This window comes from Scyliorhinus torazame, chromosome 10 (genome assembly GCF_047496885.1).
Source record: "Scyliorhinus torazame isolate Kashiwa2021f chromosome 10, sScyTor2.1, whole genome shotgun sequence".
Lineage (NCBI taxonomy): Eukaryota > Metazoa > Chordata > Chondrichthyes > Carcharhiniformes > Scyliorhinidae > Scyliorhinus > Scyliorhinus torazame.
In genome coordinates this window covers 65,049,934-65,064,188 of record NC_092716.1, presented here as the reverse complement: position 1 = coordinate 65,064,188, position 14,255 = coordinate 65,049,934, and the positions used below count along the sequence as shown (strand labels likewise).

Sequence of the window (14,255 nt, the reverse complement as noted above, 5' to 3'; positions counted from 1 at the left end):
GAAGGGGGTTGGTTCTGAGACAAGGCGGGTGGGGGGGGGGGGTTGGGGGCGGAGGGTTGCTGTAGTTGATGAAGGCGGGGGTGGGGGGCGGAGGGTTACTGTAGTTGATGAAGGCGGGGGGGCGGGCGGAGGGTTACTGTAGTTGATGAAGGCGGGGGGGGGGCGGAGGGTTACTGTAGTTGATGAAGGCGGGGGTGGGGGGGGCGGAGGGTTATTGTAGTTGATGAAGGCGGGGGGGGGGGGGCGGAGGGTTACTGTAGTTGATGAAGGCGGGGGGGGGGTGAATGGGCTCTAGCTGGTTGACTACAGCAGGCGAGTACATGCAGTTGCCACCTCCCCGGGAGTGAGGAGAGGCCACCGCTGATTGGTGCAGAGCGAGTTGATTGACAGGAGGGAGAGGTGCTGGAGCCAGTGAGGAGGGCGGCAGCGGCCGGGCTGGGCTGCACTCGCCTGTAATCTCCCCGCTCTCAATAATTTACACAGGCACTGGGCGCCGCGCTATGTATTCATTTGTGCGTCTTCTTGTCAGGGGCCCTTCTTACACTTCAGGGGTCATTTAATTCCTGCTATAAACGAAGAAAGGGAGCGGGAGAAGCCCGCACAGAGCCGGGGGGAAGAAGGTGAGCTTTCAGAGAGAAAAAATAATAATAATAAAGCAACGTTTTAAAAAAAAGACAGACAAAAAGGAGACGATAATTTAACCAAAAAAAAAACTCCCACGGAGAAGAGTGAAAAACTGGATTCGATCAGGAGATAAAGAGCAAAGCAGCACCTCAGACAGTGTGGAAGTCGGCGGTCGCTCGTCATGTTAGAGTTGCTGTTCGCTCTGGTTTGGTTTGCGGGACTCGTGTGCGGCCAGAATGAGACAGAGCCCATCGTACTGGAGGGCAAGTGCCTGGTGGTGTGTGACTCGAATCCCACCTCGGATCCTACGGGGACTGCGCTCGGGATTTCTGTGCGATCTGGCAGCGCCAAAGTGGCTTTCTCAGTGATCAGGAGCACGAACCACGAGCCCTCAGAGATGAGCAACAGGACCATGATCATATATTTTGACAATGTAAGTGCAGGGGGAAGGTGGGGAGGTGTGGGGAGCTGCTGCTGCTGCCTTTTGAGGGACTTTCTGATGTTTCCATTTAAGGGGGGGGGGGAGAGTGGAAAAGGGGACATGTTTGACAATGTCCAGTGCGAACTGCAGCAGTATCCCCAGGGTGGGTTATTAGATCATGTTTACATGCCTGCTCTCCGTCCAATGTAGGAGCCAGCATGGTTCACGCCAGGTGCGATGTTGCGGGCGCCCAGGTGAGGGGAATAAAGTGGGGGAGTGAGAACTCAAGAGTTGGAGGAAAGTTACGGAACACGTTTTCATTGGGGGGGAGGGGGGGAGACTGTGTCAAGAGGAAGGGAGGTGCGAGCGAAATGACTCATCAGAAAATATAGTAATTTAAGAAATGGTCGTGCAGAGGCGGCCAAATAGTGGAAGATGAAGCGGGTTAAGGGCCAGTGGCTAGAGCGAATACACAGAGCGACATAAGGGCAATGGAGGGAAGATGGGGAAGCAGCTCCTTTAAATTAGGGGCGGGGCGGGGTATAAATGTCAAAATGCTTTTGTGAATATAAAGTTGTTCAGGTAGATGGAATTAACTAACCGATGTCTCAGGGAATCGAAGACGCTGTTGATTTAGGATTCTGGCAACTCAGATGTCTGTCACCTGCTCTATTCTCCCCGTCTTCCTGTTCCTCTCGCCTTCGGCTCTCTAAATGGCCCCAGGTTGATGACATTGGCTCTGTCTGCTTTCAGATACTAGTGAATGTCGGCTCGAATTTTGACTCGGAGAGAAGCACCTTCATCGCGCCCAGGAAAGGGATTTACAGTTTTAACTTTCACGTGGTAAAAGTGTATAACCGGCAAACTATCCAGGTTAGTGGATTTTTTTGGATCGAATGCTTTGCGCTTTCGGTCTTGTACTCGGTAGAATGCGGCGTTTGCGTTTAAAATTACCCAGCACTTCCCTTCCCCATCTCATAATGACATTCTTCAGGCGCTCAGTCCCTTTCCGTAACTGGCCTAACGGCCCAACTACACAAAATCAGGAATTGAACTGAAGCCTTATAATCCACAGAACCACAGAATTCCTACAGTGGTCATTCGGCCCATCGTGTCTGCACCGACCGACCCTCCGAAAGAGCACCCTACCTAGACCCACTCCCCTGCCCTAGCCCAGTAACCCCACCTAACCTGCATATCCTTGGGAACCAAGGGGCAATTTAGCATGGCTAATTCACCTAACCTGATCGCCAAAGAAGGCCTGGCGATTCACGGGTTTCAGGAATCTGCAGTTGATACATAGGAAATTCTAGCGTTCATTGTTTTTCAACACTGTGACCCAAAAGATAAACCGACTTCACATGACTTGCAACGGACCATAGAAAATGCTGGTGAGCGAAAGGTTAATTAAAGGTCATAGACAGTTGTTAGTGATATAAAGGACGGGCATCAAATAATAGCTGACAACCAGAGGCTGTCCAAGTGATTATTTATTTATTAATTAGTGGGAGGTATGTTTTATTCTGAGGGTAGAGCGAAAAAACAAATATCAGTGAACATCCCCAGTGTCTGTAAGTCTGGATGATACTGGGCGGGTACGGGTAGTGGGAGGGGAGTTGGGGGGAGGGGGGGGGGGGCGGGGCGGTTACCCTACCCTCCACAACTCCATAAAACAGGGCTCCGCCTCCTGTTCACCCTCACTATTCCATATGTTATTATCAATCATTTACAGCATTACACTCTGCATGAGCTATTGGCAAAGGCACCCTCACACTAACACAGCGAAACACGGCCAATGTTGCAATAATTAAAGCGTTAATAAGAACATTGCACATACAAATTCCATCAGATCCAAATGTTACTTATGTCTAAACATTGGAGCTGCGCGGTAACGTATTGGAGTGACCTGCTGCACGGCCCCATCGCTCACCACAGCATAGTGGTGGCTCAACATCGGCTGTACAATCCCATCTTTACATGAAGCATCGCTCACAGCATTACAGAGCAGCCGGCGGCATCGAAAGCATAAGATGGAAACACCGTTTTCTTTTCTCATTCAAAGACAATGCACAAATACACCAATGCTGCATGCAAAACATTCGAGTTATTTTACAAATAGGCGAAGCCGGATCTCCTTTTAAATTATGTGTAATTGACACTAGCTTCCAGGTAAATAGGTATGTAACACCCCTATGGTCGGTAATTGGGGGATGTGGTCACCGTATTTGATAAATAATGCACAGGAAAATTAGAGAGCTAGATGCTGCACTTATTCGCTCCGTATTAAGGTATGTTTTCATGTTTATTATTTAGCTTCAAATGCGGAGTTGTGTCAGTAAACCATAACTTGCCATACGCTGAATGTGCTGTGTTTAAAATGTTGGAGTAAAATAAAATGTACAACAAGGGAGCCAGTCCATGACAAGTAAGGACTTCCATTTGCCTTGGTTCTTATTAAACAAATAGTATGGAACCGAGGAGAATGTCATTGGTACCTCGAACAAGTCGTGTTTTTAAAAAAAAGAACATCGCAGTTAAAATGCTCTGCTGGATATTTTATTCAATGGCGCAAGTTTATTTTGAGTAATGATAGAGAGAAGAACTGGCTATGTGAAATAGACACGGGACATGCTGGCGGTACACAGGTGGTCCAGCCACATCTCCAAGAGGCGAACCGTTCGTGGTGGCTTTTCCGATCTGAGAAAGGGGACACCGGAATAGTTCAGCTCTGATGCTCTTTCCGATGAACGAGGACCTGCTTGTGGGGTTCCTTCTTTTTCTGTTTAATTTCAGGTTTCCGGCACTGAGCTTTCCATATATATAGATATTAAACTATTATTGCCCGCAAACTGGTTATATGAGCAAACCATCTAGCACACTTTATTTAGAGGTTTCTTATTACTTTCCAGTATATTGCTTATTACCTGTACTTTCGTGTCGCTTTTAGAGCTCAGTTTGCTGGTGCCGTGGTCTATAGAGATACCGATGACAGAAAATGATGGCATGACTTTAAACATTACTATTTGGCTGCAGGTGAGTCTGATGCTGAATGGCTGGCCATTGATCTCAGCCTTTGCAGGAGATCAGGATGTGACAAGAGAGGCTGCCAGCAATGGAGTGCTGACTCAGATGGAGAAGGGAGACCGGGCCTATCTGAAACTGGAACGTGGGAACCTAATGGGAGGATGGAAATACTCAACTTTCTCCGGATTCCTGGTGTTTCCACTTTAAGTGAAAACCACGTTGTTGTTGTTTTCTCCCTGAACCCTATACTGTCACAAAGAGGGTTGATAACTTTTTGTTTCCCCCAACACGCGCAAGTGCGTCCCGGAGCTAGACAGAAAACTTATATTAAAAGGGACAGTATCCTATTTGGTAGCCTGCATTTGTGAGCACTAATTAAGTGTAACTTCAACCTTGACACACATTCATGATCTCTCATAGATTTAGTCTAAGAACTGGATCGACCGCCACTTCGGTTTTTAAATCAACATGTGAAAAAATATCTCTGCTACGTTAAATTGACTGCTGTCATTTTTAAAACGGAATAAAAATAAAGTTCTGGAAATGTTACTTTTTGCTGCTTTGAAATTACTGTTCGGATCGGCTGCCAAATCGGGAATATTGCCCGAAGCTGTTTGTTAGGGACAGTTCTGTCGGGTCTGGTTGCCAAAATGATACTGTCTCTTCAACAATGTAAGAACGCAGGAAACATGCTTCCCTATGCCTGTCTATGTCTGCTATGCGGAATTTTAGAGATGACTGCAGCTCAAATGCAGCACATATTACCTTTATTTTATTCGCCTTTGTATTTCTATACCCTATAGATACAGTATTGTCAATTCCGAGACAGAAGGTTAACGGTCTATATAACCAAGCATAAGCCTTCATTTAAAAAAAACGGAATTATGGTAAATTTTGACCTAGCCAAATGAGAACGGTTAGTTGTGTTTCAGTATTTCAGTGTATTCTGGGTTTATTCTGTAAGGCTGCTAAACGTTCTGATGCATATCTGTCGTTTTTGTTCCAGTATAATGTGGCCATATTGAACGGCAGAAATATTATGAAAAGTTTATCACTGTAATATATGTGTGAATATTTATAAAATTGAATTTTGCTTTATTTCAATAAATTTTAAATGTAACTTTTATTTTTGTTAACCAGAAATCATGGTTGGTATGCATACTTTCTTATCCCTATATGACTGGCAGTTCACACTGAAATGAGGCACAGAGGTCGGTGGGGTCGCTAACAGGTTGTTTCTAAGCTAACAGGTGAAGGGTTGGCCATTGCAACAACAACAAAATCGGTTTAGAATGACGTGTGGAGCGAAGCAGATATTAGCCGAGCCAAATTAGTCCTACAAAGGCTGCAGTTGAGGCTTTGTTGCAAAGTTGCATCTACATCAATATTCGTGTCCCACTATTCAGTAATTAATATGTTTGTTGAGTGACTGCATAATTCAAGTCACTGGCTCTGTGTATGCATCAGGAAAGTGGTTAGAGAATGACTGTTCCGTGTGCTCGCTAATCACCAACACAATTCTGCTCGGCGTAGTGATTGGAATATTTCAAAGCAAGATTTTTTATGGCATGGTTGGGAGAGGGATGTGGCCTGTTCTTCTGGTGAATAGGAACAGTTAGGTACAATGGTTGCTATTTAAATTTGCTATTTTGTCAGAATCTGGTGGAATGAACGCCTGTGTGGTTTAAACTGTCTCTTAATTTGTTTTTTGGTTCCACTCGTGAGATATTTTTTAAGAGCCCTCACCCCCTTCAGCTCATTTGTGCCTCATTCGACGACTCCCGTCTTTATTATTATTAACGTTTTTTAATTTTACAAGGACAGTGACTGCCCTGCACTCGACTGTGTAGAGGTATGTGGAACTGATTTCAATTTACAGAATATAACCCGCCCTTTGCTCTCGAGTCTATTCAGTTCCAACTTGATTTGATTTAGTTCCAACTTGATTTTATTTGAAAGAGGACAGAAATTTAACCACGCGTTTTGATTCAGCAATAATTTAGATTGTTTATTTTCTGCGCTGAGATCTTGTATTATTCGCGTACAAAAAACATCCCAGAATATGCCAAATAAAACAATCAGACACAATGGAACATTGTCATAAGACGCAGGATGTATTCATGCATCAACGAAACAAGGCTGTTTTTTAATGTTCTTTAAGATGAAAAGTCTGAGAGTCACATTATAATACTCAAAAAATACACAGAGATGGGGCTGGGAGCATCAGGCCCGATTTGCTGTTAATCTAACTAAGTCCCAACTTACTCTGCAGAGAACGGTTTAATTAGTTCCCGTGGGGAAAATTAACACTTACATAATCAAAGATGCACTATTTGCAGCTGTATTGTAGGAAATGGCCTGGTCTCCGCATAATCATCCACTCAAAGCACAGTTAATTTATTTTAGATTAACAGGATTGTGCTTTGATGGATTACATTATTCGGTTAAAAAAAATGGGTGACCTTTTCCCTATAAAGTTTTGATTCACTGGATTTGAGAGACATCTGTATTTGCCCAGAATACCAACTAATTAGTCTAGTGTCACGAGCAAGAGTGCATTGTGTGGGTCTCCACTTTGTACATTCCTCCATCTGGATTCTGCTACCAATTTGACAAAATCATTGGTGGGAGGGTGGTACTGTTTGTCAGACCCTCCTCAAGCTATGACTGGCCGATACAACGGTATCCATGTCCATTTCAACCCAGTACATGGCCTTGGAAAGGGTCCAGAGGAGGTTCACAAGAATGATCCCTGGAATGAACAGCTTGTCGTATGAGGAACGGTTGAGGACTCTGGGTCTGTACTCGTTGGAGTTTAGAAGAATGAGGGGGGATCTTATTGAAACTTACAGGATACTGCGAGGCCTGGATAGAGTGGACGTGGAGAGGATGTTTCCACTTGTAGGAAAAACTAGAACCAGAGGACACCATCTCAGACTAAAGGGACGATCCTTTAAAACAGAGATTAGGAGGAATTTCTTCAGCCAGAGGGTGGTGAATCTGTGGAAATCTTTGCCGCAGATGGCTGTGGAGGCCAAATCACTGAGTGTCTTTAAGACAGTGATAGATAGGTTTTTGATTAATCAGGGGATCAGGGATTATGGTGAGAAAGCAAGAGAATGGAGGATGAGAAAAATATCAGCCATAATTGAATGGCGGAGCAGACTCGACGGGCCGAGTGGCCTAATTCTGCTCCTATGTCTTATAGTCTAACATCCTCCTGAGAATAATACGCTGCGATTGAACCCGTCTAACAATCCAATGCAAGCTTCAGCAAGACTGCGAGAGCCAGGTTCTGTTTGTCCTTCACATTGCCTTGTCCCTGCTCATCAGCACTGGGCTGGATTAGCTGCTGCAGATATTCCACACTTACTTTATTTTAAACCATCAACAGCAGCAGGTGAATACCGTTCTATCAGCGCACCTTGCCCTGAAGTTAGGAATTTGACACAGACACTGACTCTATTTAGTTTAAACCACCGGCTTTCATTTCACACTGTGCGATGTGACTCCAGTGAACAACAGGCAGTTGCGCCGAATGTTAACATGCAATGCAAGGAAAACATTTCACTAAAAAAAAAAATCACATGTGGCTGTCTTCAGAAGTACTCGAGTATCGACTCTGTGTTTGAAAAGGGGAGCCACACTTTATTTTAATAACAGCAGATTCAGCCTTTTTTCTGAAATTTAATTGGCCGGATTGTATCCAGGCACATTCCAGTTTTTTTTACTGCGCTATTTAACCACGGTCTTTCGCTAATAGAGGTTATCACATTTCTGTGTTCACTTTCGAGGAGCTGGCAATCCCGGCTGAAATCACTTGGCTCCGGACTTTTACCTCAAACGGGTAAACATTGCGTTCATTTAGATCAAATGTACAACGTAATCGCAAACAGATTTTTCAAACTCACTGAAGAAACCCCACGCCATTAATCATCTAAATATTGCTTTTGCCGGAAATGTGACGAAATAACTTTTATGGTGCATTGAGAATGAGTAACATGCAATTTCAAAGATACAACGCAAATCGATTTATGTCCAGCAGTCACTTCAACCAAAATTACAGAGTTTGGTAAACCTTCCCGACCTTAATTAAACGCTGTACTGGTTAATGCCAGTATCCAGGGCTCGAAAGGTAAAAGTTTGAGGGACTCTGTGCAACTGAATTAATTTACTCTCACTATGTCAACGGATTTAATTCCATTAAGAATGCAGACTGGACTGGGCGGAATGTTTGTTTACGAATGTCCACAAACCCAACACACCTACGGGACATTACAAATATTCAAAGGTCAAACATAATTATTCTGTATCATTAAATAAAGTAAGCGAGAGTTTGATTCTATGTTCTTGGGCAAGTTATTTTGGAATGTTTATCTATCCCAAATAAAGCTGTAGTAACAACTAATTACTTTACCCGAATATAAACTGCCTCCTACGGTGCTCTTGAGATCCGGCATTGAAATTACTTCAGTAATTATTGTTTTTTATTGGTTTTCCTAGACAGAAACAATTTACTGATTGAACAGCGCACATTAGAGACATTTTGGGGATCTTAACAATTATTTCAGTGAATCACGAGCAAATACACTTTGGGTTCTGCAATTAGGCGATGTTTTTTTTCAATCCTGCATTGTGCAGTGTAAAACATGTCTTTGCCTTCAACACTGCTGCGTGTTTCGTGAGCGCACAAATACAAACATTGAATGGAAATCTATTTACCAACCAGTTTTCACATTGTGGCAAGCAGTTACTAGTTGCCAGCGCAACCTTATACCAGGTCCACCTGATTCATTCAGTTTGATAATACGGTGCTGGGGACAATGGGACAAATAATGAAGTTAGTTCTGGATTATTGAAGAATAATATAGGTGCTGGCAAAATGGGCGATGGGTGTGCGACAAGTTGGATTCCTAAAAGCCAGAGAGCATGGAGCAAGCCTTTCAGAAACTGGGGGGTGGCAATCAAAAGCATACCACTTTGTTAATTACACTAAATGGGAGTTAGCAGGTCCCCGAAACACAGTTATTGGTAGTTGTGAAATAATCGGTTCGTTACCAGTTACCAAACTCGCAATCTTCACATTCTTAAGAACTTCACTTTAGGAGTTTATCGTAGGATAGTGTGATTTCGCTGCCTCTCGATGGAAAAGTCGCGACTATATTCAAAAGTTGGATGCCAAACCTTGCAATTTGAAACAGTTTCACAAAATATCTAAATGATATAACACTTTTCACTTCAAATACACACGTCAAGCTCGTTCTGATAGTTTGGAACAACACTCTCGAAATGCTGTCTCCAGCTATTGAGGGACTAGAGAACACAAGGGAAACAGATCCAGGACTTTCCAGACTTAGTGAGTGTGGCAAGCAGGAATATGCCAACGTGCATGATTTGACTGGTTTGGCCAAACCCACGGCGTTTCCCGACCGTCACTAAATTACAATCAGCTCCGTACAACACGCCGCCAATATCAAAACGAAATGTGTCCATTCAAACCTAAAGCTGAACGCAAACGACAAAAGAGAAGCACAACCAAACTTCCCAGCTAAATTCTGATGTTAGCAAGACACTCAAAACCCAGTCTACATAGACTCCCGCAAGAGAACTGTAAAGGTAAAGTGATCAGGTACTCGTGTAGAGGAGGGTACACTATATGGACTGGTCCCAGCATCCGCAGTAATTTGATTTTAACCATATGGGCCGGTCTATTTCAGTATTATAACTTTTATGGACTTCCATGTAGTCTGCAGATAGATACCTAGAGGGAACAGGTCTGACGTGGCCACAGTGTCCTCACAACACACAGTGTATTAAGGGCCAATGCAAATACTTGGGTTATTTGGGTGGTGGGTTTCTGAGGTAGGTTATTGAGGTGAGATTTAACAAGGAGCTAAATTGAAGATAGAAAACACCAGCAGTAACAACAAACCAATAACTTCATCATCCACCCCCAAAGAATGGCAGTTTAATACACATTTCGAACACACAAGGTTGATTTATGTAACAGGAGGCTGACACTGAATTGAAATTGACCTGGAGATTGACACCATGGCGACCGCAGCGTCCCTGACAACAGCGGGCGGAGGCACACGCAAGCGCCAAGTTCCCATCGCAGGCCCTCAGATATAAAATGATGGGCTTTGAATTAGACTGAATTATTCTCAGGCGTGGAGAGGGGAGCGATCACCCGTCACAGGGTGAGGTGCAGAACGACAACAGAATAGCAGCAGGAGAGTGACATCCCTCCGGGAGCTGGAACTTTAGTGAATGTGCCCGCCTGGGAGGGGTGAGTAAAGTTTGCTCTGTCGACCTTGCTGGACTCGGGTTGCTGACACGTTTTGCTGCCCTTCGCGGCTTTCACCTTGTGTCAGTTCCGGGAGTCACCTCTCTCTCTCATCTCCACCAGACTGACTCGATCTGCCCGGCTTTGTTATTGTTGTTGTTCAGTCCTGAGGTGTGGGCGGCGCTGGCTGGCTCAGCATTTGTTGCCCATACCCAATTGCCCTTGAACCGAGTGCCTTGGGTCAATTTCAACGATGAAGTTGAATCTCCGGGTCAATTTCAATGATGACGTTATTGGTTTGTTGTTAATGCTGGTGTTTTCTGCCTTCAATTTAGCTCCTTGTTAAATCTAACCTCAATCATGTTTTGAACCAGTTTTAGTGACTTGAATTCCGCCACTTTTGGCAGAAGCGGCGCTTGGTTACGGCGCCTGTTTTGTGTGTTTTCTGATGTGGTGTGGCCAATGTTTACATCGCTCTCTCTCTGGTCATTGAAGGCTGTTGAAGTTTCTAGATGGCACGCCCTGTGATGCTCTCGGCTTGGAGTTGCTACACTCCTGTCTCTCACGATCTGAATGAATGAAACATGCATTAGACTGAATCCACGATCGACCATGTCGAAAACAGAAAATAGATACACTTACAAATCTAAAAACCCTCCCAGATTTGTTTTGCCTCTCAAGAAGTCTAAAGCAACTTATCCCAGGAAAGGTATTTTAATATTGTCTTGTGAGAGTACCTTTACGAAATGTGTGTTTGCTACTGCAGTGATGTCAGAGAGTGGGTGGGGCTGGACTGTCTGTCAGCTTTTTACTTTCGTTTTAGGCTGTTTGCTGCAGGTTGTGTTTTAGTTTCGTTTTCAGAGCTGGATAGCTGCAGGCACAGCCAGAAGGTGTATGAATCTCTCTCTGTAATCTAAAGACTGTAAATCGATCCTGGTGATTTAAAACTAATAACAGTAGTAACTTTAACCTGATGTGCTTCTGGTAAAAGGTGTTTGAAGTCGTATGGATGTTAAAAGGAAAGCTTAAAGGATTACTTAGTGTTGTATTCATTGGGGGTTGTATTGGAATTAATGGTCGCTAAGATGTTCACTATGTTTTAAAAAGGTTAACTTGAGTTCAGAGAATAAACATTGTTTTGCTTTAAAAAATACTTTTCCATTTCTGCTGTACCACACCTGTAGAGTGGGCCGTGTGCTCCCCATACCATAATCTATTAAAAGTTGTGGGACAGGTGAACTCCATGATACATTTTGGGGTTCTCTAAACTCTGGCCCATAACAAATTGAGGGCTCGAGGGGGATAAAAGTCTATCTATTGGATTGGCTTAGTGAACATAAAGACAGTGAGGGGTGAGCATATTGTGGTTGCTTTCAGGTGTGGCATTTTAGTTTAAGTGGGGAGTGTGTTGTGGACAATGGCTCTTTCAGAGGCTCAGCAGTTTCTGGGGGCGGAGACGGTCACACGCAGTACCTTACGGACAGAGACTAAAAGCAGACTGTTAGATTTGGCAAAAACATTGCAGTTAACATTACCTGACAAAATGCAAAAAGATGAGGTAATTATGGCGGTGGCTAAGCATTTAAAGTTGCGTGAGATACAGTCTGACTCATTGAAAATGGCAAAAATTCAGTTACAAATTTAAAAAATGGAGCATGCGAAAGAATGAAAGCAGCTTGAATACGAAAGGGATAGAGAGGAAAAAGAAAGAGTGAAGAAAGAAGTAAAGAAAGAATAGCCCTAGCAGAACAAAAAGAAAGAGAAAGGGAGATACAGATCAGGGAAAAAGATAAAGAAAGAGAGTTTGAACTTCAGAAAATGGCCACGAAACACGACAGTCAGTTAAAATTGGTAGATGTGAAGGGAAACGTACAGTTGGATGATTGTGATGAGGATAATGAGAAAAAGCGTCATCATTGAAGGCTTGGTGGGGATCTATTTAAATATGTCGAAGCATTGCCAATGTTTGATGAGAAGGAGGTAGAAGCCTTTTTCATTTCATTTGAGAAGGTGGCTAAACAAATGAAATGGCCACAGGACATGTGGGCATTACTGATTCAAACAAAGCTGGTAGGTCGGGCTAGTGAAGTGTTTGCATCACTACCGGAGGAGGTATCTGAGACGTATGAGGAGGTGAAAAAATCCATCTTAGGTGCATATGAACTAGTGCCTGAAGCCGACAGACAAAGGTTTAGAAATTTAAGGAAAGAGTTTGGTCAAACATACATGAGTTTGAAAGGCTCAAACAGAGTAATTTTGAAAGGTGACTAAGGGCTTTGTAAATAGACCAAACGTTTGAAGCTCTCAGAGAAATTATACTTTTCGAGGAGTTTAAAAAGTCAATTCCTGATGTAGTGAGAACTCATGTGGAAGAGCAGACGGTTAAAACTGTGAGATTAGCAGCAGAAATAGCAGATGATTATGAATTAGTTCATAAGCTTGGTTTCCGACTTCAGTTTCAGCCTGTGAGGGATAGAAACTGGGGACATGTGAAATACACAAGTGGTAAAGGTAAAGGTGATCTGATGTGAGATAATAAGGACAGTTACCTCAGATTAAAAAAGAATTCCAGGAGGGTGGAAAAGAAATGAAACGTTTCAAATGTTTTCACTGTAATAAACTAGGCCATATAAAGTCACAGTGTTGGTGGTTGAAGAAAAGCACTGGGAAGGCTGATGTGGTAAAACAGGATAAGACAGTGGGGTTTGTTAAAGTGGTAGAGGAAAGCCCACGTGAAGCGAAGGAGGTATTGTACAGCCTGATCAAGAGGTGATTGATAAGAAGGTGCCAGATCTCTTTAAAGAATTTTCTTGTGTGGATAAAGTTTACTCATGTGTATCTGGAGGAGCAGGTAAAGAAATCACAATTTTAAGAGATACGGGAGCTAGTCAATCTTTAATGGTAAGAGATGAGGAGTTATGTAGTTTGGGAAGAATGTTGCCAGAAAAGGTGGTAATATGTGGAATTCAGGGTGAGAGGAGTAGTGTTCAATTATATAAGGTAAGGTTGGAAAGTCCAGTGAAGAGTGGTGAAGTGGTAGTAGGAGTAATAGAGAAAGTATCTTGTCCAGGAATACAGTTTATCTTGGGTAATGATACAGCTGGATCGCAGGTGGGAGTGATGCCTACTGTGGTTGATGAGCCAGTGGAAAATCAGACAACTGAAGTGTTTGAGGACGAATATCCTGGGATTTCTCCGGATTGTGTAGTAACAAGGTAGCAAAGTCACAGGTTAAGACAAGAGGAGAAATCAAAGAGTGAAGACGAATTTGAAGTGCAATTATTAGAAACGATTTTTGATCAGATGGTGGAGGATGAGGCGGATATTTTTAGTTCAGAAAAATTGGCTGAGTTCCAACAGAAAGATTTAGAAATAAAACGGATGTATCAGAAAGCATATACAGAAGAGGAATCTGAGTGTATACCAGAGTGTTATTTCCGTAAAAGTGATGTCTTGCTGAGAAAATAGAGACCTTTACATCTGCAGGCGAATGAAAAGTGGGCAGAAGTTCATCAAGCAGTATTGCCGGTAGGGTATAGAAAAGAGGTGTTGCGAGTTGCACAATAGGTACCAGTGGGAGGTCATTTGGGAATAAGGAAAACTCAAGCTAAAATACAAAAACATTTTTATTGGACTGGACTACATAAAGATGTGGTTAAATTTTGTCAATCATGTCACACATGTCAAGTGATGGGGGAACCTCAAGCGGTGATAAAACCAGCACCCTTAATACCCATTCCAGCATTTGAGGAACCTTTTACAAGGGTCCTAATTGATTGCGTAGGACCGCTTCCTAAAACGAAAAGTGGGAATCAATAACTTTTGACGATAATGGATGTGTCTACTAGGTTTCTAGAGGCCATCCCAGTATGTAATATTACATCTAAAAAGATTGTGGAG

At 43.2% G+C, this 14,255-nt stretch overlaps 2 protein-coding genes across 3 annotated transcripts in view; both read left to right on the top strand.

The window, feature by feature from the left end:
• The first annotated feature begins 344 nt into the window (after positions 1–344).
• On the top strand, positions 345–5,195 carry LOC140430613 (cerebellin-1). Its single transcript, XM_072518211.1, has 3 exons — positions 345–1,057; positions 1,799–1,918; positions 4,079–5,195. Exons 1-3 carry the CDS (start codon positions 806–808, stop codon positions 4,274–4,276), a joined length of 570 nt encoding a protein of 189 aa, XP_072374312.1. The 5' UTR covers positions 345–805; the 3' UTR covers positions 4,277–5,195.
• Positions 5,196–5,347: 152 nt separating this feature from the next.
• The window catches only part of LOC140430611 (uncharacterized), an 896,055-nt gene continuing 887,147 nt past the window's right edge, over positions 5,348–14,255 (top strand). For both annotated transcript variants that reach the window (XM_072518210.1, XM_072518208.1), the window contains exon 1: positions 5,348–10,358. In XM_072518210.1, the coding sequence (XP_072374311.1) occupies positions 10,340–10,358 (19 nt within the window). In that variant the 5' untranslated portion in view covers positions 5,348–10,339. The remainder of the gene's footprint in view (positions 10,359–14,255) is intronic.

Coding starts and splice junctions, on each gene's coding strand:
- LOC140430613 (XM_072518211.1), top strand. CDS start 806: ATGTTAGAGTTGCTGTTCGCTCTGGTTTGGTTTGCGGGACTCGTGTGC. Junction 1,058..1,798: donor TGATCATATATTTTGACAAT/GTAAGTGCAGGG, acceptor GTCTGCTTTCAG/ATACTAGTGAATGTCGGCTC. Junction 1,919..4,078: donor ATAACCGGCAAACTATCCAG/GTTAGTGGATTT, acceptor ATTTGGCTGCAG/GTGAGTCTGATGCTGAATGG.